We start from the raw sequence: 24,519 nt of genomic DNA on the forward strand, positions 1-24,519 counted from the left end.
TTATGGTATGCTACAACTGCTTTCTTTCACATAATAGCAATCTTAAAAAAGGATTACTTTCTTAAAATACTACATTGCACTGGTAGTGAGTGCATACATGACATGATAATGGATTCAGATTCAAATTTCCTCTTCTCGATACTAGAAAAAAAAAACCTTAAGAAAATCATTAAATTTAACTAAATTACAATAAATTATTGAGTAAATCGACTATATTACCCTTATTTTAATACTCCTATATATAAACACTAAATAATTATAGGCCATATATAAGGGTAAACATGAAAAATAGATTTATTACTCATTAAAGCTGCAAATGTAATAAATATTTTGAAACAAACTATTTTTTTAAACAAATATTATGGAATGCAGATACTAGCACTACTTCAACTTCCACACAAATCAAAAATTATATTAATGAATTTGACTTTTCTTAATTTTTTCTTAATATTTTAACATAGGTAACATGATTAAGTTTTAATTTTCATTTAGTTTTATCCTAATATAAACTATACTAATATTAGATAATCCAACTCTTATTAAATTATTTTTAAAGCTAATCGAGATATAAATTTTCTAATGAAAGAATCATAATTATAATCAAAGTTATTGAAATTTACAGGTGACAACTATTTAATTATTTCAATATTTGATTAGTTGTAATAATACACATTAAATAAGTAAAAATAGTAAATTATAAATATTTAAAAATAAAAAATAGCGTTATATTTTGGACAAATATAATAAGAAAATGAATCTATTTTTTATAGGACAAGGGAGGACTATAGTGCTATATGTATTTAGTTGCAACAAATAAAATTTTATTTTATTTAATCCCTTAGCACACGTGTAACGACATAGTTCTTTAAGTGATCTTATTTATCGATTAGGGTATTAATTTAATTAATGCACTATGAGTCTATGGTTATGTAGGGTAACAACTGTTTTTTTGACCTTCCAATTCTGATCTTTTGAACTAAATATTATAATATTGGATCCAACCAAAATATTAATTTAGATTTTTAAGTTGTTTAATTTTTTTAAAGCTATTTCAATATGTGAAAAAACTTCAATCAAATGCAGTTTTGTTGGTTTTATCATTTATATAGAGATTCAAGATATCTCGACTATAAATTTTTATTAGTTTAGTGATTAAAAAGAATAATTACTCTAAAACTCGAATGAAGGTAGCTCAATAATAAAGAGCATTTGTAACTCCTCCTGGCCATTCCCTTTGTCTCTATGGACGAGCAGGGACGGATTTAAACAACTCGTGTAAGTATAAAAAAAAAGAAAAATTACTTTTATTATATAGTTCATAATATTATTTCGGCTCATTTAATTAACCGTTCACTCAATTGAAAAAAAAATATATATATGTGAAGAAGGATCATGAACAAAAATCTAAAAGGAGTCAAACTATAACTTTTTGACACACCCACTAGTAGTTTACCATCACGGTCCATGTTCATGCGAATACCTAATTATGCACATGAAATTCAAAGATGTTTGCACTTCTTAAGTAGATACAACTTATTAATTTGATACTTTGTTATAAAAAATAATATTATACAACGCTTATACAATTTAGAAATTAGGCAAGCAATTGTTCAACCATTGGGGATCTTAATTAATTTTATAATATATAGTACTTTACATGAAAGGGAATACTGAACCTACCAAAAATATCTTGTCATTTATGTTGATAGGAAAAGAATCAACCAATTTACATTTTATACACATTATATTTTAATTAAACACAATCTTCCATTTCTTTTTGTTGTTCGGTGGACAATTTAAGTACTATTTCACATGTGAACTAAACCTTAATTATTTATGTGGACCAATGTGTCTTTATAACATGTTTTATCATATATATATATATATATATATATATATATATGAGGGAAAATAAATTGTACTATTACTAAAATTAATTAGATGGTTAGAAGGTCGGTAAATTTGTGTCTCTCTATGTATATATTAATTTGCAAACGCGACGTAATTCTTAGAATAAAGTTTTTTAATATTGATGATTTTAAATTTTAAACTCTCGACTTTTCAGTTAATGTATATATTAGTATGGTTTAATATAGTTGATTATTTCCATAACCATAAAGAACAGAGAGCATATTATTAATTATATTTTAATTTTAGTTGCAATCAATCTAGATTTGCTGTATTCTTGTATCTTGATCGTAATTTGTGATGTGTAATTTATAAAATGATTGATATAAAAAGAATGTAAGGTTAACATGATATTTTGTGCAAGGAACTAATATTATATATATTAGCAAAGTTTGCTTCTCCTACGTAATTTTTCATACTTATTTTATAATTTAGAGTGAATGAAAGGGAAATAGTCCAATATGTACAATATAAATATATATTTATATTATTTCGATTTAATTGTTATTTTTATTTTGGAAAAAAGGAAGAAAAATATATATATATATATATTAATTTAGACATAGACTGAGATAGGAACCTATAAATATCATGAAAGAAAACTACTTATTCTTTATTAGGGAGAGTCTTCAAATACATGATGATCTAATGATAGAGTTCCATTATGGTGAGCCACTCATGTACCCACAAATGTACGAGTGCAAAGAAAATATTTCCTTGAACACAAATATTAAATATGATAGGAATTGGCATTTCGTGCATGTACACATATAATATGGATGCAAAAGGAAATATTTCCTTAAAAACAAATATTTAATGTCCATATGCATAAATTCGCTTTTGTATTTATCTTAAAAAAATTTATCACACCCTCAACTTGGATTTTGATTTATTGAACATTTCAACCTACAAAATGTTTTGTTGATCAATTAAATATTTATTAGATACTTAAAAATGTAAAATTATTATTTTACAAGTTATTTTAGTAAATTAATTTTTTACACATCAAAGTCAAAACGTTTAAAACTAATTGTTGTTAATATGGAGAGGTGAAAGGTGTGCAATGTTGGGTTTGTTCGCAAAATTAGATATTAAGCGTTTAGCGTTTTAACTGAAAAATACTTAAAAAGCTGTTGCCGAACACAACTGTTATTAAAATTAAAAATTTTAATGTGAAATAAATCTCTCACAAAATTTAAAGTACCACAAAATTTTTAAAGCAATTAAAGACGACTCTATGTATTTCATCGATATTTAATTCAATTAATTAAGTTTGATAATGAACTAGTTAAATATTCAATATTAACAGTTGGCGTTTCGTACATCCATACATAAAATATGGATGGAAAGGCAATGTTTTCCTAATATAAAAATGTTTCATATAACTAAAATATTTTTGTTTACGTAATTCATTAGAAGTTTCATAACTAGATTAACATCGTAGACTATGAGTAATCCGCTTTAAATAACACTCGCAACAATCAATGAACAACCCTTTTTTTTTTTGAGCATTTGCTTCATCAAAAATTAGACTATTCTCAAAAAATTCAAACACAAGTTCATGTTTCAAATAGAGATTATCTCATGTTATTACTAACCTAAAACACAAATTAATTATATATGCATGCATATATAGTTGTTAAAAAAAAAAAAATTCTTTGCTTTCTTTTTCACGAGTCAACTTCCTATTGTGAATGCATTAGGGATAAGGGAAGAAAAAATTTCAGAATTCAAGAATGCATTAGGGATAAGGGAAGAAAAATTTTCAGAATTCAAGATGTTTGACTTCAAATTTGGCAGCAGAAAATGCATATCACATGTCTTTATATACATACATATGCTCAGAACTCTTCGAATAAATGTCTTTTCAAATAAAAGCCAAACAAATTAAATTTTACCTGCTAAGATGATAATAACGTTGGAGTAAGGCAAAGAAATTAAAAATTTTGCAGGGAAGTAAGACAATGAGAGGCCATGGCCGGACGAGTTACCAGAAATGCATTCACAAATGTACAAAGTTTGTTAATGGAATTTAAAATTATGAAAATGGACAAAATTTGCGTAATAATATTAATTACCTAATAATTACTAATAAAAAAATGCATAATTATTACGAAAATACAAAAGTTGGTACTATCAAGGAGTTTAGAATACATAATTATATTATTTGGGAATTCTCTTGTACGTGTAATTTGATCTGTATAGACCATATTTGACAAAATTTGTTGTTTAAGTAACTCTATTTAGTAGCGTTTACCTGTTTTAATAGCTTTTATTCACAAAACGCTAAAAACTGAACGTTAAGTTCTAAAAGTTAGTTTAAATGTTGCATTATATCAAACATTATAAAAAATAGAAATTAGCGGTTTAACCAATCAAAACGCTAAAAGCTACTTAAAAGTCAGTTGTCAAACACAACCATATGAATGTATTTAAAAAAAAAAAAAAAAAAAAAAAAAGCAAAATTTAGTTAGTTAGTTAATTAATTTTCTTTTTGATTTAGAGAGAGAACGAACTCATTAATTAATTTGCTAACATTGGAATATTCTCTTGCAAGTTGCAATGATGACAGGAGCATCTTGAAACATCAAATGAAGCAATTTTCTTGATTCTCGAAAAGAATAGGTCAAGAAACAAATTGCATAAACAAAATCTCCCAAACAAAGATTGAAAAGAGAAAAATTCAGTATCTTCGTAATATAGAAATGATAGAGATGCCAAAGGAGAAGCTAGCTAGGACATAGATATCCTTGTTACAGGTAGATATATCAACAGCACCAAAGAAAGGAATATGAAGAAGAGAATTAACTTTGTCTGCTAAAGATAGGAAGGAGTCATTCAAATATTCCTTTTTTTATGTGTAATTTTGGTGGCTTCTACAAAATACAGTGTACTTAGTTTAAATTTAACGCTACGAGTGAAAATACACCTAAGGTGCAAAATCAATAATAGCAGCTGGGGAAAATTCTTATTCTTCAAGAAAAAGAATTGGCATCTTTCTTATGGGAATTTTAGGGTTTCTTTAACTAGTACCCCTTTAGGGTTTTCCCCCTCTATTAAGTTATTAACTAGTAGGTACAGTTTTTTACTTTTTTACCAAATTAATTAATCAGTAAAATTTTTATTATATTAATATACGGAAAGATTCAAATTCGAAATTTCTATTTTTTTTTACTATTTCAATAATTTAAAAAGTGAAAAATCAATCAGACAATTAATACTGAGCCAAATCAAAATTTATAGAATTTTGAACGGTGGATAGAGAGCGAACATATATAATAATTCTTATGCTTTGTTTGTGGTAATTAATTAGCAATTGACATCAGTCATCACCATCACATTTTAAGTTGCTGTTGAAATTTATCAAAAGTTACAACGTGTGGTGTTAAGCATTAACTTTAAGAGGGAACCTTTATTTTCTAAAAAGAAAAAAGAAAAAAGAAAAAAGAAAAAAGATATTTTCCTTGTGAAGTAATTTTTTGACCAAACAAAGGAGTTACTGTTAACACACGAAAGATAATAGAATTTGTTTTTTTGTGATATCACTTCCATTGAAATAAATACTTCATATACAAAATAATTTTCTGAATTTATTTTTATATCCGATCAATCATAAATAAAAAAAATTCCTTAATTTTATTAAAAATTTTGGTTATTGATTTTAGAATTAATAAAAAAATTCCTTAATTTTAATAATTTAGGGAATAATTGAAATGTAATTAATTTAAAATTTAAAATTTAAAAGATTAAGGTGAATACCATTTCTGATTTTGGGAGGATGGTCATTAATGGGTCCACCATGCATTTCTAATTATTATTTACATTTGTAGTGAATTTGTTGTATTGAGAAATATAAATTCTCTGTTTTAAGAATGAAGAAGTAGCTACACGTCACGTGTTATCTCTGGCAAACACCAATATATTTTTTATTTTTAATTTATATATATATTTTTTCCGATGATTGGACTTTTCATTAACGGAGATGTAAAGGAAGACGTGCAAGCTTCTAGTTTTACTTGAATCTAATTGGAGAAGAAATTAAATATAAAATTAAATATATAATAATAATAATAATAATAATTGGATCATTGACTTTTTAGTTTTTGAATAGTTATTGGATGATGCAATCTCAAACGGTTGTCGATCGTAATCTCCTTTCTCAAATGGAGACCATCGCCATCTTATTTTTGGATCATCGATTTGATGCTATTTCTTTTTCTTTTTCTTTTTCTTTTTCCTTTTCCTTGTCAGGTACTAGAATGTAGACGAATACTCTATTTGTTTGTGAAAAATAACGTTAACTTTTAAAAAAATATTTCATTTAAAATATTTTCAAATTACTTCTTTTACATTGTTTGATTGCAATATTAAAAAGATTAATGATAAAAATTTCCTATTTTAATAATTTATTGTTAATTAAGAGAAAAGTGCATAAAAATTGATAAAATATGATATCACCGTAACTTATGACTAATAGTGAACCAGTATGATAAGTGATTGAAAGTGGTGATTACGGGTGATTAATAAATTAAAATGTATATTTATTAATATTATAATAAGTTTATCATATTCTGAAATTGTTTCCTTAAAAAATAGGAAATCATTTTTTAAAAAAATTAAATTTCATTTATTGATTTTCTTAGCACTCCAAATATATAAAATTTGAAAAATGTTTTTCAGACAAATTATTTTTCAGAAACAAACAGAGCCTAAAATTATTCTTAATGAGAATTAATTATTTTCATTTTCCCATTATTTATATATATTCTAAATTATAATCTAAATCACAGCTCATTCAAATCCAAAGTAAATAAAATATCCTTTTATATTAATTATGTATGAAGATTATTTTAAATTATCTCTTTAAAAAATATTAATTATGTAGTAAAAGAATTAAAAATAGGTCAACCAAGTAGGTACTTTCAAGAATAGCATTGCAGGAGAAACACGACTTAGCTTTATACCATTCATTCATCATTCACGAGTTCAAAACGCGTTTCGAAACTTGGTATGTCCATACAAATATGTAATGGAAAAAAATAAAATCTTGCCTACCAAGTGTTTGTTAAAACTCCTGAATGGATTCAAATGCCTCTATTTTTGATCGCTTGCATTTTGGACGGCATAAATAGAGAAACTAAGAATTGAAAAAGGCTCTAGTCAAAGTCAAAGATATTCCTAATATTTTTTTATACACAAAAGCACCCGCGTGTGAATGTCGGTTGTGAACTTCTCCAATAAGTCAATAAATATGACAGTCCACATCCAAAAACAATTCAGGTTCCACACCACTTACAGGCAAAATTATGTTTTTGGCCTTTAAAATTTATTCCATTTGTAAATATATTTTATTACACAAATTATTTATAAATAAAAATTCCTTATTTGAATTAACCATAAAATTTATTTTAAATCTATAGCTTTACTTTTTTATATTTATATATAAAATACATTACTTTTAATAATTTGTGAGAATGTGAGGAGTGTGGCTACATGACATTATCGGGAGTGAATTTTCTTGACTATTAAGAATTTTTATTATTTAGTGAGTAAAGAAAAAGCTATTTTTATTGTATAATCTATGATGTTATTTCAGTTCATCTGATTTTCGATAAATAAAAAAAATAAATCTTTATAAAATTATTAAATTCTATCAATTTCAATAAATTTTAGTTAAATATAGTCAATTGATTTCATAGAATTAAAAAAAAAAAAAATCAAACAAACGAGGTTGGGACGAGTAGTTCAGCACTCTTCTCTCTTAAGTGAAGTTGAAAATTTGATCTAATGGATTAGACACACCTATAGTTAACATTAAAAAAAAAAAAATTTAATATAACCTTAAAGTTAAGGGAGAGGTTCAAACCAGTAGATTCAGAAATTCCCTGTTTATGAATGAATTTAATAAAATTTATGACTAAACAATACTTTTTTACACGTGAATTTCATTTGAATTTGCTGATTTGATTGGTAGTGCACTGTATATATCATTGGTTGGTATTATATTATAATTATGAAAATGGTTTGAGATTTGATGTTCAATCATGAACAAATAAATAATAGAATCATACTATTTTATCTAAGTTAGGCAGAATAGCATTTTGCAAGGGACCCAGGAAATGCAATGCAACTCCAAATTAAATAATAATATTCGAAATTTCATGTGAATTAGCTGAAGATTACATTTTTACAATCCTATGGATGTGGGGGCTAATTAATTTATTTATTTTAAAAAGTGAAAAGAAAAAAAAAGATTCGGTTTAACTTGGGTTTGGGTTCAACTTTGAACCAAATTAGACTTTACATTGATTGGTAAGCAGAGGTTCCTTCTCATAAGGTCTTTGGAAGTTCTTATCCAAAGATACTTTTGACTTTCAATTACCAATTTTACTTGTCAGAAAATCTTTGTTTGGCAAATTACTAGATTTTCTTCAAAAAAAAATATATATATTTTCTTATAATTGTGTATGATTTCTCATATTTCTTTGATAGAATTTCTCAAATCACAAGCAATCAGTTAGTAATTTCAAATTTTTCAATCCTCTTCGTCCTTCCCTTACAAAAACATAAACAGAAATATGTAAATCAAACAAATCGTCACAAAAGGGCTCGATTTGATTTATTAAGGCAACCTGAAGCTAACCATCTTAAACTTCATGTGTACTGCTAATGTAATTGTCATGTGACTTGAAATGAAATATTAAATTTAAAAATAGTGAGGGGAAAAACAACACTATGCATTCACATGGAAACAGTTTGATTTTAATAGCCTGTACTGCAAGAAAATATACATCCTCTGGAAAACAATGAATCGACAAACGGCATCCTACCAATAAATTCCTCTGCCCTTTTCTTTTTCTTTCACATGAATAAGTTGAAAAGGATATAGGTTTGATTAAGAAACTGAAAACAACCTAGAACTAGTACTATAAGCAATGGTGGATACCTGGGAGAGAGTGAAGTGCTGTAAAAGATCCAATCTTGCTCGTAAATTTTTGATATTCTGTCCTGAAAAAAAAAAAAAAAAAACTGATTTGAATTCATTTAATAATATTAACGAGCCAAATTTGAATCTAATTACCGAACTCATTTAATAAATAAGTTAAGTTCGACACAACATTTATATATATAAAAGAAAAAGCTCGGCTTGTTCGCTTCTCGACATATTTGAAAATGTTTTATTTCGAAAAAAAAAAAAATCTTTATTTTCACCATCTTCAAAAGATTTTTAAATTTGTTTTCACTCCGAAATTAAAAGGTTAGATCCCCACAACTACACGTTGTATGCTGAAAACAACATGATGTGATTTTGGTCTTAAATCACAGGATGCTGTGGAATGCATGGAAGGAAAACGTGGTCTCATTTAGATTGCCATTACATATTTTATACGTGGAATAGACATTCGGAAAGTTCATAAGCAATGCATATGGACTATAAAATAACCCATCAAAGTTAACATCCTGATCCTAGTCACTTCTCTCCTGGCCCACGCCCCGTTTTTCTGATTTTCCTGGACTTATGTTGTGGCTACATAAAGTGGATAGTCTATCTCCCCAATCTCACGTGTCCTATATACTAAATTTCACCATAGTTGATGGATGAGAGGCTTGAAATTGATCAAAGAGATTGATCAGCCTACGATTACCGCCTGATTATCTTTCAATAATTTGTAGTTGGAGCAATTTTGCATGAAATATGTTTTGAAAAATGTCTAATGACAAGTCTACGTTTCTATTAATTGCCTATTTTCAATCTATGGCCTAACATACCTCAAGGTAAGCAATTTTAGTAAAGCAATTCCGCATAAATTGGGGCATCAGCAGAACCGTAAATGAGCTAAGCTGCTCATCTCAAGGTTCCCTAAAAAAATATTCTTTGAACTCTGTCCAATATGCTTAGATGCCAAACTTTGAGCCTACTTATTAAACTTGTTTAATATGAAAATCGATTTGAAGCTTGAATTCAAGCCTCTATAGAAGAATTTCTGTTTTCAACTATAAATCATAAACGAGATGAGCTCGAGCTTGATTTTTCAAGCTTGAATTGAATTTTTAGCTTGGGTATACTTTATTCAAGCAAAGTTCAAATTCAACAAAGTTTAACTCAGGTTGCTTATAGTAATAAAGAATATTGTTTTGGTAAATGAAGTATATAAATCGGCCCATGTATAAGGAATGGGCAAGTGTTTTCTTAATTAATTGTGTTTTGCGCAATGTATCGTTCCAATTTTATCGGATGTCCCCGAAGGACTACTGGTTATGTGGGTATTGGCACAATAGTTAGGAATTCAGCCTCTGAGTTTATTGCTAGCAAAGCGTGGAGATTCCCGGGGTTTTTCAATGCTACGGTGGTGGAGGCCATCGCCGTGCGAGAAGCTTTGAGCTGGATCAAGGATCGCGGATGGAATTATATTTTGTTGGAAATTGACTCTCAGTCAGTTGCCAATGCCATCAACAATGTTTCTACAAATGATTCGTCTGCTTTTGGTTTGATAATTCAGGACTGCAGATCTCTTTTGTCTGAGATACCAGTCGCTAAATATAATTTTATTTATAGGTTTGCAAATGTGGCTGCACATATGTTAGCAGTTGGAATACATTCCGAAGCTGGCTTGGGGGTTTGGGATTCTATACCACCTCCTGTTCTACTTGATTTCTTGATTTCATAATAAAATATTTCCCATTTTAACTTCAAAAAAAAAAAATGTTTTGCGCAATGTGTATAGCTATTCGCTCTATACCAAATGTATGTGGGTCCAAAAAAAAATAATGTTGTGGGTCCCTCCGACATGTGGGACCCACATACATTTGAAAAGAAAAAAAACACACATTTTTTGGCGGTCAAGAAGGCCGCGGAAGAAGAAAAAGGAAAGTAAAAATTGGCATGCAATTTTTTGACAAAAATGGAGAGCCGTGAATAAGTTATACACGGCTCTCTCGTAACCTCTTCTATTATTAGAGGTAGTGAAGCCTCAAGTAAAACACACAACAGCAAAAAAAAAATATAGAGAGAGTTATCTAGTTTTAGGAAGGGTTTCCTAAAATGAGGGGAGAGAAAAATAATGAGAAAATTATTATGGGTGTTTTTGGGAAACACTTTGAGTGCCATTATTTTTGTATTATTCTCTGGGTACCTACTATTTTTAATAGTGGAAGAATTATTCAGAGTTTGTCCCGTGGACATAGCCCTAAACAGTTGAGGGTGAACCACGGAAATTTCTGTGTCCCATTTCTATTTTTCCGTTGCGTTAATTTTCTCTTAATTGGTCGAAAGGGCCCAACAAATGGTATCAGAGCCGAAGGTTTTGGTAGGTCCAGCCGGTCAGATAGTGGTACCGAATCCGTGGATATATTTTGAAAATAAATATACCACGACGAACAGAAAATTACGACAAGTCTATTGGTGCTATCCGCTCGGGAAGACGTTGTAGAATCGACTTAGTGATAAATAGTAAAATAGTAACTCAAAGTTGATGGTGAAACAGTATTATTGGCGTTACTGTTGCTGAGTCCGTTTCAAGTAAGCCCAGCACTATTCACGCATAGTACTATTCACGTGTACAGTTACTATTCATGCATACAGTTACTATTCGAGTATACTATTACTATTTATGGTCACTATTCACGTATACGGTTTATGTTGGTGATGATATTCTGCACAAGTCAAAATGGACAAGCAAAATGATCAGTCTAAATGGCGCGTGTTACCATATATGGAGAAATAAAATGTGAAATCTCCTCATGGTAATCAAAATGCATTTGCCTGTGTTTAGGTGAACTAAATCGGAAGAGAAGACTGATGCGTAAAGGGCTTTCGAGCATGCGTCCAAATCTCAGTTGGCAGATTTGATGATGAAGGTTTCTGTAGCACCTTCAGAAATGGTCAGTGGAAGCTCACAAAAGGTTCAATTGTGGTAGCTAAAACTGAAAGCTGTACATAATGCATGCGAAACTCTCCTAAGACACTTTGAGTGTACGGAAAATGACAGTACAGTTGAATTGTGGCATAAACGACTATGCCACATGAGTAAGAAAACTCTGGCAAGAAAGAACGTACTACCTGGATTGGATAAAGTTCACCTAGTCAAGTGTCCTGATTGTATGGCGGGAAAGCTAAACAGAGTAGCTTTCAAGATTACCCCTCCTTCTAGAATGACAATATATTAAATCTGATTCATTCAGATTTGTGTGGACCATTGACAATGTTATATGGTGGAAATCGATATTTTGTGATATTTATCGATGACCATTCTAGGAAGACCTGGGTATACACATTGAAGTCTTCTAAACCTGGTTGAGAGACAAACAGGCAAGAAGCTGAAGTGTATCAGGACAGATAATGGTGGAGAATACACTGGGCCATTTGATGTTTTCTACAAAGAGCATGGCATTCGACATCAAACGACACCTCCCAAGATGCCACAACTGAACAGTTTGGCTGAGAGGATGAACAGAACTTTGATGGAGAGAGTCAGATGTTTACTCTCACATGCAAAGTTGTCTAAAAGATTTGGGGTGAAACATTACTCACAGCAGTTCGTCGTTCACTCTGTTTCCCTCTACAGTATGATACTCTAGAGAGAATATGGTTAGGAAAGGATGTTTCCTATGATCATTTGCGAGTGTTTGGTTGAAAAACCTTCGTGCATATCCCGAAGGATGAACGGTCTAAGCTTGTTAGACAGTGTGTATTCATTGGCTATGGCCAAGACCAATTTGGCTATAAGTTTTATGACCCAATCCAAAAGATGATTATAAGAAATCGTGATGCTGTATTTGTTGAAGATCAGACTATTGAAGATATTGAAGCAGAGTGCCAATAGATATGATGAAGACTCAACAGACATACAGAGAGTCCCTCTAATAGAACGCAGACGAATTGGAGATGAAGAAAATGTTCCACAAGAACAAGTGCCAGAGTTAGAAAATCCAGAAGTCCCTAATGAAAATGAGCCAGATGAAGATTATAGTGTTCATGTTAAACCACCAGTACCCGAAGGTTCTCAAACATTAAGAAGATCTAGTAGAGTCTGATAATCATCTACTAGATATCCAGTTAATGAGTATGTACTGACGACTGACGGGGGAGAACCTGAAAGCTTTGAAGTAGCTATGGAAATGAACACAAGAGGAACTGGATTGAAGCTATGCAAGATGAAATGAAGTCCTTGCATGAGGATGAAACATTTGAGCTGGTGAAGTTGTCTAAAGGCAAGAAAGCTTTGAAGAACAAGTGGGTGTTCAGGATCAAGCAAGAAGAACACAGCTCCCAACCACAATTCAAAGCTAGACTGGTTCTGAAAGGATTCAATCAATGAAAGGGTATTGATTTTGATCTTTTCACCAATTGTGAAAATGACATCCATTCGAACAATGCTCGGAATGGCTGCCAGTTTCGATCTGGAAATCGAGCAAATGGATGGAAAGACTACCTTCCTACATGGAGATTTGGAAGAAGAAATATACATGGAGCAGTCAGAGGTTTCGTAGGAAAAGAGGATTGTGTTTGCAAACTGAAGAAGAGCTTATACGGCTTGAAGCAGGCACCGAGAAAGTGGTACAAGAAGTTTGAGTCTATTATGGGAGAGCATGGCTACAAAAAGATTACTTCAGATCACTGTGTTTCTATGAAGAAATTCTCTGATGATGACTACATTGTTGTTGCTCTATGTTGTTGATATGTTGATTGTTGGTCAGAATACTAGCTTGAAGAAACAGCTATGTAAGTCTTTTGCTATGAAAAGACTTGGGACTAACAAAGCAGATTCTTGACATGAAGATTACAAGGGATCGAAGAGTCAAGAAATTATGGTTGTCACAAGAGAAGTACATTGAGAAAATACTTCAAAGGTTTAGAATGGAAAACGCTAAAGCGGTTAGTTGTCCTCTTACTAATCACTTTAAATTGAGTTTTAAACAGTGCCCTTCTACAGATGGAGAGAAGGAAGAAATGAAAAAGATTCCATATGCTTCAGCAGTTGGAAGCTTGATGTATGCCATGATTTGTACACGACCAGATATTGCTCACTCAATTGGAGTAGTGAGTCGGTTTCTTTCAAATCCTGGAAAGGAACATTGGATTGCAGTGAAATAGATTTTCAGGATATCCAATCACATTTGCAGGGGGAGCCGTGTCGCGGCAGTCAAGATTACAGAAATGTGTTGCTCTGTCAATAACTGAGGCAGAAGGAGAAGTTCGAGTTGTGTGTCAAAGCGGCAGGAATGAAGAATCCCACCATGTCGTCGGGAGGGAGAGAATTGTTGTGGGGTCCTTCCAACATGTGGGACCCACATACATTTGAAAAGAAAAAAAAAATACACATTTTTTTGGCAGTCAAAGAAGGCTACGGAAGAAGAAAAAGGAAAGTAAAAATTGGCATGTAATTTTTTGACAAAAATGGAAAGCCGTGAATGAGTTATACACGGCTCTCTCGTAACCTCTCCTATAAATAGAGGTGGTGAAGCCTCAAGCAAAACACACAACAGCAGAAGAAAAAAAATATAGAGAGAGTTATCTAGTTTTAGGAAGGGTTTCCTAAAACTAGGGGACTCTGGGTACCTACTATTTTTAATAGTGGAAGAATTATTCAGAGTTTATCCCGTAGACGTAACCCTAAACAGTTGAGGGTGAACCACGTAAATTTATGTGCGTCCCATTTCTATTTTTCCGCTGCGTTAATTTTCCCTTAATTGGTTGAAAGGACCCAACAAATGGTATCAGAGCTGATACCCAAAAACTGGTATCAGAGCTGATGTCTAACGGTTTATACTCATTAATTATGTGGTACCGTATTTGGATTGCATTTTGCAGTGTTTCGAACTTAGTTCTTCCCAATCAAGGTTTATCGACATATGCCAATCCTTTTAAAAACAACTTAAAAAATTAAAAGACATGGTATTGAGAAGAAGCTTCAAACTCAATCACAAACAGAGCTAAACAACTATAAGATTGTAATGTAAGCGATTTCTCAGATTCTTCGATATCAAAAGTAATAGGATTAGAGTAAGTCACATTACCTGACAATTTCAACCTTCTAGAATCTAGATATCTCTACCAACATGGCTTCAACATCTCCAAGAAAGAACTCATGAACCGCACCATCCGCTATAATCTCTGTAACACTACAAACAGGTCCTTTCCTCACGCCATTAATCTTCACAGATTGCCAAACATTATCAACCATTTTCCATTTAGTTGAATCGGCATATATATTTTGATAGAAGCGCACAGGCACTATGGTTCCTGCCCTCTAATTCAATAATCTTTCTTGATGCAAGTTTTCCATATTCTTCTGCAATCTACAAGAATCAGCACCCCAGGCAGCAATATGAGGCTTCATTTGCATTTTATTGATGATATTTTAAAGCTTCATCTAAGCGTCCAGCTTGGCCATACAAATCAACGATGCATCCATAATGCTCAAGCTGAGGTTCAGTTCCATAGCATTTGTCATTGAATCAAAATGCTTCTAGCCGTCCTCTGATCCTCAACCAATCTCGCCAGATAGCAAGCCCTGGAAGAAAAGTGACTGCATTGGCAAAAGCCTGTCTTTCTTCATTAGGGAAAATAGTTGAAGGCATTTATCACTAGGCCCATTCCTCGCTAGTCTACTCATGGTACTATTCCATGCATAAACATTCTTTTCCTTCATTCACCAAAATACTTCCATTGCCACATTTTGCACACGAAAGTTCAGATTATAAAGGTTCTTGTCCAAATTACCTCATTTTGCACACAGATCAATAAATGCAGTTCCTAATGTAATAGTAATAAGAATATTACGTTTCTTAATGTAGCCATGGGTCCATCTCCCATGGTAGGCAAATAAAACTGAAACCAATAGTCCATAACACATCACTAACCTTAACACGCCCTAAATGCACTCAATGAAACAAATCCAATGCTTCCTTCACTTGCCCCACATTGTGTACACCCCAGCAAAAATTGCACTCCATGCAATGTGATTTCTTTAACGCATTGAATCAAACAGTTTTCTTGCAAAACCAACTTAACCACATTTGACGAATTTAACAACATTTGGCAAGAACGCTTACCATAGCACAAAAAATCTGGGCTAGGAATTGATGCAAACACCAGGTCACAAAAACCCAAAAGATCCAATTCCGCATACATAAAGATCAATCCACTTTGAACATGTGGGTCGAATTCAAACCCATATTATATAAGGCCGCCATGACCTGCTGGGCCAGTCTCCCTTGCCGAAAGCTGTGCACAGGCACGAACTAAAAAATTAGAAGTGTAATTATCAGGCGAAATACATTTACTGGAACGAAGGATTTCGTTGAAGAATTGAATTTGAAGGACAACTAATGTAGCAGTAGTTCAGTCTCACCGGTGAAATTTTGCCGCGTTTTGGTGGTTGTTGCATGCTATGCTCTGAAAATACGAAATTGCCCATAGCCGGTCACTGGGCAATAATTTTGAACTTGTAGAATTTTAAGACAACAAAAGGAATTCTTAATGAAACTATATTTTTTGTTAGAAATGCATGATAATGATAGCAAGATTTTCCATTTTCAAATATCAATTTGTTTTAAGCAAAGTGGGAATGGAATATAATTTTTTATATATAATATTTTATTTTCTGTAAAGAAGAATGACTAAGATATCTAGAGATTTTTCGCGGAATGAAAATGAAATAATGTATAATCTAATTTCATTGTAATTCCTAAATTTTAATTCAAATTTTATATAGAGAAAAATTATTGAAATATACTCCAATTTAAAATATAAAATCAGCAACTTAAAGTAAGAACCAAATTGTGAATAGGTTGTTGTTTTGATGATAAACTTGATAACACTGAATTGATAGATATTGGAGATAGAACCCACAGCAACAAAGAAGACCCATCTGAGAATATTACAGTTGGATATGTTCCAACTTTAATGGATGCAGTTGAAAAGTGCAGACTTATATTTCCTGATTAAAGAAGATAATCAATCAACAAGACAAAACAGCAAACCATGCATGTGGGAGACAGAAGGGGAAAAGTCATTGATAAATTCCCCGAGCACATAATCAGTAAGAAATTGTTCTAGTGACAGAAAGTAGGCCATCTATGCTTTGTATTTTTGGTCTATACCATAATCAAATGGAATATGACTATATATATATATATATATATCTGCTATTTCTTTTGGGTAAAATGCGCAACAGAGATCCACCTAAACTCTTTTGACTCAAGTCTATTCTATGGGCTTTGTTAAACATAAATAGTCAGACAAAAGCCGGTGACTGTTGACATTTGTAAATTTCAAATTCCATCGACCCACTATGAATTTATATCTCCATCACCAAAGACATTCAGGACCGGCTTTTGTTTTTTAAAATGATATGTGTAAATTAACTTTTAAATATTAAGATAGCATTTTGTAAAGTCGGTCTCGATAATATTTAATTTTTATTATTTCATAAAAAATTACTCAAGTATCCAAATGCTAATAAAACATCTATCAGCCAATTTTATTGAAATGTGTTAGTTAATTTTGTCCATGTTCGCTTTTTCTTATTGGTCCATTGAAACCAAGTTAGAAATTTTAAAGTTTCCAAGAATTACATGCTATCTTGAGTTTCTAAGAGAACTGCTTCTTCTGATAATTCCGTCACCAGCTAGCTTTGGATTCTTCGGACTATCCATCATTAGTAAAATTGAACATTTTTATTCCAGTTTTGGCCTATCTTGCGAGTCTCTGACCTTCTACAGAAAAGGGGTGTGGGAAAGAGAGAACAAAGCTCTGTCCCATCTAAGTTTGCTTTCTTTGTTTTCCATATAACATTAATTGAATTAAGTCATCATTTCTAATTAATTGCATCTTTGAAGTTTGAACTATTAATAGTGAAATTAATTAAGCTAAATCTTGCCAAAGTCATTTCTTATTAACATATTTGAATAGAACTGTACTCTTTTATCTAAAATTGAAAAGCCACTTTCGATTTTTTTTTATATAAAAAATAAAATTAATGGGGAATTTTTATACCCTTTTAGAAAGCAAAGAGCATTAGCTAAAGAATATTCTATATAGTAAATTGAGGTTCCAATTCATAAAAATAAAAAAACAGTAGTCTTCCTTGACTTTTTTAACGTTATTACTTATTAGATCAGTTTCTCCTTTCTTCTACGTTAAAACAATGGGCACGTAATTAACAACTTCCCAAGCATTTCTGTACTCATTTTTCTAAATGATTAGAATCCCACATACCTAAAAGTAGGAGACGTTCAATGCATCTTTCTGACTTCTAACTCAATTTCTAAATCTTCTCTTCGGGATTAACAATTTCACGTAATTGGAGAGGCTTAGTAGAATTTTAAGTGTGGTTGCAACACATGAATTGCACGTTTGGTTTACCTTCAAAAATTTAGCTAGAGTACTGCAATCAAATTGAATTTTACGTATAAGATCATCATTGTTGGAATTTTGAAGGATTTCATTTAAATATTATCTCTGGATAGAACATAAAAATATATATAAATCAAAATTTACAAGTTAAATTAGAAGTTATAACTTGTAAATTTTATCGAATTATTCTTTTTAAAATACAAATTGTATCAAATTACAATATAATTAAATAACAAATCATCCTCACAATAAACATGTTGCAACGTACCCTTGACCACCCAAAAATAAAAGTTTGGAGTTAAAGTCGTTTTTACTATTATTACACCCAAATGCATGTTTCATTCACAGTCATTAAACAAGTGTTGTAAGTGAGAGAATTAAGGGAAGAAGAATGTGATGGGGAAAGCAGACAAAGTTTGGAGAGTGACCTGCTCATCATCTTTTCTTATCAGGATATATACATACATGAGTTGGAAATGGTAAAATAAAGTAATTTCACCATAAAATCAAACGTTTGAATCTTATTGCAGATCCTGGAAATAGCAACGCTAGAATTAGATTCAACCATGCACAGTATCAAGAACAGAGAGGCCAAACTTAAGAACCTTGTGTGCTGTGGGTAGTCAAGATTTTGGCTTCATGTGAACCCGCTATATACCAATATACGCAAGAAGATAATTAGCATAGAAATATTTAATATTATTTTAAAAATTTTGACTGTTTATTCAACTTAAATGTTATAATATAATAATATATTTTTATTTTTATTTATTTACTAAAACTATTTATCTTTTAGCGATAATTTTTTATTTAATTTTAATAATTTTAATCTATTTTGATCTTAAAACTAATATGTACGCATTAAGAAAATAAAGAAAAATCGTTTGATGTGGGCTCGCGATCTAAATAAATAAATACATTTCACCTTCTGCTTTGAAGAGAGATTAGAATTTAAAAGTTAAAATAAAATAAAAAAAGGTAATACGTGGCCGATAACAGGCCGAGAGGATTGAACATTGTAGTGGGTCCATTCGCCGGACGATGACGAGGCGATGGGTCCCAGTAAGAATCTGACGTCTACAACGGGAATCATGAGTTTGTGACCGACGTGTTAGGCAAAGCCGAGATAATTTATTTAACCGTAATAACGGTCAACTGATCATGTTTTAATATCTTAGTAACTTATTATGGCTCCTTATAATTATAATGATCGACTCCTAAAGCATACAGGGGAAAAAAAATAAAATAAAAAGGTTACTCATCATTCAGCATCTTGCTTTTACACTTTGTTTTAATACATTCACGAAATTTTATTACTGCAATCAATTGAGAGAATACATACAATAAACAAGAATTTATTTAATAAATATAACTCAAGTATTAATAGTTTGAATCCGTCATTTTTCAACTTTTAAATAGTATTTACTATTTACTATTTACTGTTTAAATATAAGCTATTTTTAATGGTAAAATTAATTGTAAAAAAAATAATTAAAAAAATAAAAATTATTTTTACTAGCTAAAATTAAAATGTTAATTTTATTAGAAATCCATATAATAAGATAAAATAAAATAAAAGTGCGGGCGGACAAGGTCGAACCGGCGGACAGAGGAGGTGAGGGCCACTGCATCAGAATAGAAATATTTGTAATAAAAAAGAAAAAAAAAAAAAAAAAAAAAGAAAGAAAGAAAGAAAGAAAAAAGAGAGAGGTAGGAACCTAACAGTAATAGTAATAGAGTAATGAGTCATCACCTCTATAAATACAATTGACAAAGATTGATTGGACAGGTTGCTTTTGTTTTCTTCTCTATCTCTCCCACGTTGTCATCTACATCACTCCTCTCTTTCCTGTTTTTACTTCTTTACCCTCTCATCCAACTTTTTTCTTTCATGTTTCATTTCTATTACCTTTTCATTTTATAATCTCATTTTAGAATTTCTTGTTATCTTTTATATAATTCTTTTTTATGGATTAAATTCCTAAATTTTTAAAAGTGTATACTAGTTTAAACGTGTCTTTATCATTTAATTCACTATTTATAAGCAACCAATAATTCATCTTATCTTTCAAACTGTATATGAAATAAAAAAAAATCACATATAAATTCCTCAGTAACGAGAAACAACTTAACATGAAAGGAAAGAAATTAATAACTCCACTAAGAGAGTACCAAAAACACTCAAGATCTATAAATTTGAGAGATTAAATTTAAATTTTATTCCGAACGATCATAAATTTGAAAATTATTAGAAATAAAACTAAATAAAATAAAGAAAAATGATACAGTGGGATGAAAAGAAACCACGCCGATCAAAGAAGACGGTCGGTGGTGATTTAGAAATAAAATCTAGAAGAATACAAATAAGAGAGAGACAGACAGATGGCCAGGGTTTAGAGAAGTTGTGTTTTTTATTGGTTACCATAAATATTGATGGATATTATGAATATTGTAACTTTCTTTGTGATTTCTCAAATAACAATGTCACATAAAACATAAATATCTTTAAAAAATAATATAAACGAATCATTTAATTTTTTTGAATTTCTACAAGTAAAAACATTGGTTTTTTACTTGTGCACTCAATGAAATTGCTGCCATAATGGAAACTTGTTACTTCAAAATTAGTGTGTAATAATGTCATCATCAATAGAAATGAAAGCATTACTGAAATTGGGCAAGCACTTTGTCATTGAAGACAATTTTATTAATCTTAAGTAATTAGTAGTTTAAATGCAATTTTGTTTAATTATAGGGATCATACATAAAATTAGATATATATATATATATATATATATATATATATATATATAGCAATTTTGCCTTTCCATTTTCTCCAATTCATTTGTCTATACATGAAGTGACATTCAAAATTTAGAAGCCAATTTGATGAAAACGATACAAATTGGAATCATCCAATTCAACCCCACCACATAATGTTGATTTTTATTTTATTTTTCCTCTTTAAGATTCAAACCCTAGTTCAATGAACTTCAAATACCTAGCTTTTCTCCTAATTTCTGTGTCCTGTATTATTAAGATATTAAGAGATAATCAACATGATAAAAAGAAGTTCAAAAAGGAGTGCTCCTTTTTTGTCATTCCTTAAGGAAATATCTAGATCCCCATATATTGTTTCTTTATGGCAAAAGTTAGACCTAACAAGAAATACATTGTATATATATTGAAGATAATGATCAATGATTTTAGGTTTTTAACTCAATTATATGCTTCTGTAATTAAATTTAAGGTTGTAAAAATTAAATTAAATAAAAAAGGAAAATGAAAAATCATGAATCTACATCAAACTTCTTTTTTAATTCTTTGATTTCAGGTCTTAAAAGATAAATTATGAGTTTGGAGTTTTCCTTTACACATTTGTTTTGGTTTATCTCATAATATTCTTATGGCTTTCATTTTGTTGATACAGCAGTAAGGATATTGTAGTAATTCTACACTCAGCTTGTCAGAGCCAATAAGAAAACCAAACTCCCAAATGTCCTTTCAAGTTTCACCTAGCTTTTTATAAACCCCATCAACGCCTCTTAAAAGAGAAGGATTCTCACACTCTCTCTTTCAAAGTTTCAACTTTCAAGTTTCAATCTATCTACCGTCGGAACTTCTCCTTTTTCTTTCTTTTTTTTTTTTTTGTTTTTTTTTCCCCTTTGTATCTCTTTGTCGCACAGGCAGAGCCTTTTCAGTTTTGTGTGCTGAAAGTCCATACTTTGAAAAGGCGAAGTCTTTATCTTCTTCATTTATATACTGTGTGATGGGTGTTAGCTTTCTTCCCTCACAGACTTTCCACATTGCAGTGATCCTCGTTACTACCTTCTTTCGTCACAAGCCATAGATTATTATACTGATTTAAATCCATGATCCTTTTCTTTTAAGTCTCTGGGAATTCAAAGGACAAAAGCCAACACAAACAGGAGTCAGAAGGAAAAAAAAAAAAAAAAAAAAAAAAAAAAAAAAAAAACAGAACATAGAAAGATATGGCAGGTGATAAAGTCTCTGATGGTTCAAACATCACCGTTTTGCTTCAAAACGACACTCTCCCTTGTGATTCTCTTTGGATTCCTTCTTCTTCTGCCTCTCTTCATGGTAATTTTATCCTGCTTTTTTTTTTTTTTGGCTTGTTTTTCTTCTTTGAAGTAGTAGCTCTCTGTTTTCTTTTTGGGTATGTTGATTTTCTAAAAATTTCCTGTGTTTGTTGTGTTTTCTTTATTGGTACTTTTTTATGACTATAATTTATGTTTGGTAAGATATTTTTGAGGAGATATAGAAAACTAATAATTTACCATGGAGTATTTGTTCTCTTACCGTCTTTCATGAACAGAGCAACCAACCAACCCTTTAAATATGAAACATAAAGCTTGAAGCTTTTGATTAAATTCTCACTTTCTTTTCTTTTTTAGTTTAGTCCAGTGTCTTTATATGTAATTTGCTATGTCATGTGTTTTCTCTGCTTTGATTCACTTTTTGGAACAGAACCTTTTTAGCAGGAAGGGGTCTCTGTTACAACCATACGTGTATTTTCATTTGGCAAATGGCATTCTAAATGATCCGTTTGCGTATTTGGTGATTTTTGGTTCAGGTGCAAAATCAATAGTTAATTTTCAGAATGTTAGTGGAGGAGAAGAAATGGATGCGGAATTTTTTCAACCTCTTATTAAAGAAGAAAATGGAGATGAAGATTTTGATGTGTGCTTTAATCCACCGGGGAAGAAAAGGCGGCTATCTGCTGGTCAAGTTGAGTTCCTTGAAAGGAACTTTGAGGTAGAAAATAAGCTTGAACCAGAAAGAAAGATACAACTTGCTAAAGAACTTGGCTTGCAGCCTCGCCAAGTTGCCATATGGTTTCAAAACCGGAGGGCTCGGTTCAAGAACAAGCAACTGGAAAAGGATTACGACTCTCTAAAAGCTAGCTATGACAAGCTTAAATCTGATTACGCCATTCTCCTAAAAGAGAAAGACAATTTGAAAAATCAGGTGAATTCTTGTTTCTAGAAAAATTTAACAATTATCTAGGACTCGCAGTTTTGGTTTTGTGACAATTATTTGACTAATGCACTTTCTTCCTTTCTATGTAATTTGACAGATAGTTTCACTCAAAGAGAAAATGCTTGCAAGAGAGAAAGGGAGAGAAAATTTAGGACCAACACTTGATGCCATTAATTCATCAAAAGCAGAAGTTGATCAAAACCCAGTTGCTAATACTGTATCTGAAGTGGTTTCCAGTGAACAAACGGTGATGATATTCATCAAACAAGAAGATGCAAGTTCGGTGAAAAGTGATGTGTTTGATTCAGATAGCCCACATTCATTCTTGGAGCCTGCGGATTCTTCTCATGTTCTTGAACCTGAACAATCTGATTTCTCACAGGATGAAGAAGATGATCTTAGCAGGAGTTTATTGCCTCCACCATACTTCCCTAAACTCTACCATGACCCACCTGCAAATTCTTGTAGTTTTGAATTCCCAGTTGAAGATCAACCCTTTTGGTCCTGGACTTACTGAGTTACGTCATGTATGTAATATTGTCAGCTTCTAAATTGCTTACTAAAGCAAATTAATCAAATATCTCAGTTGTAATTATAGTTTTACTGAGCCATATTTATATATATCTATGTCTCTCACTATATATATTCATAAAAATTTGTTGCCTTCCACTTCATGGTTCGAATTAGGACACATTGATTTGCAATATTAATCTTGTATACGGCAGAAAAATGTTCTGCTGCATTGACTACACATCTATCCATATTTGAGATGTTTGGCTAGAAAATGGGTCTTCCAAATCAAACAGCATCTTGTATATTGCATAATTCAAACTTTATGGATAAAGCTTTAAGCAACTGTATTTTGCAGTTCTTAAAGCTTTAAGCTTTAAGGCTTTATATGTAGTTATTGTTTCTCATCCTTTTTTTCACACAAACATTTAAAATCTAATTATATGGACCCTGTTCTTGTTTGTTTGTATCCTAATTAGAATATTTGAACTCTAAAACCAAACGTTTAAAATCTAATATAGACCGAATTTTCCAAATTGGTTTACTTATTTTTATATTTCTTTATTAGGAAGTAATAAAAACTCGATGAATGTATCACCAACAAACATTCATTTTGAAATGGCAATTAAACCATGTGATTAACAGTATGGTCTAGCAATGCATTGACAAAGACACTCCTAATCTGTGTGCTTGTGAATGCAAATAACAAGTAGCAGGAAAAAAAAAATACTATTATGAAA

General features: G+C 30.9%; 2 protein-coding genes and 1 pseudogene across 2 annotated transcripts; 2 read left to right on the top strand and 1 right to left on the bottom strand.

The window, feature by feature from the left end:
- The first annotated feature begins 10,121 nt into the window (after positions 1–10,121).
- LOC149496429 (uncharacterized) lies at positions 10,122–10,577 on the top strand. Its single transcript, XM_089721339.1, has one exon. It carries the CDS (start codon positions 10,122–10,124, stop codon positions 10,575–10,577), a length of 456 nt encoding a protein of 151 aa, XP_089577465.1.
- Positions 10,578–14,791: 4,214 nt separating this feature from the next.
- LOC149496430 (putative pentatricopeptide repeat-containing protein At5g40405 pseudogene) lies at positions 14,792–16,987 on the bottom strand (annotated as a pseudogene).
- A 4,818-nt stretch (positions 16,988–21,805) lies between these two features.
- LOC105649782 (uncharacterized) lies at positions 21,806–23,866 on the top strand. The gene is made up of 3 exons (XM_012236564.4): positions 21,806–22,369; positions 22,863–23,257; positions 23,367–23,866. The coding sequence occupies exons 1-3, from the start codon at positions 22,261–22,263 to the stop codon at positions 23,784–23,786; spliced, it is 924 nt and encodes a 307-aa protein (XP_012091954.1). The 5' UTR covers positions 21,806–22,260; the 3' UTR covers positions 23,787–23,866.
- The last annotated feature ends 653 nt before the right edge of the window (positions 23,867–24,519 follow it).

Source organism: Jatropha curcas, chromosome 5, assembly GCF_041381405.1.
Source record: "Jatropha curcas cultivar XTBG-Jc1 chromosome 5, XTBG_Jcur_1.0, whole genome shotgun sequence".
NCBI lineage: Eukaryota > Viridiplantae > Streptophyta > Magnoliopsida > Malpighiales > Euphorbiaceae > Jatropha > Jatropha curcas.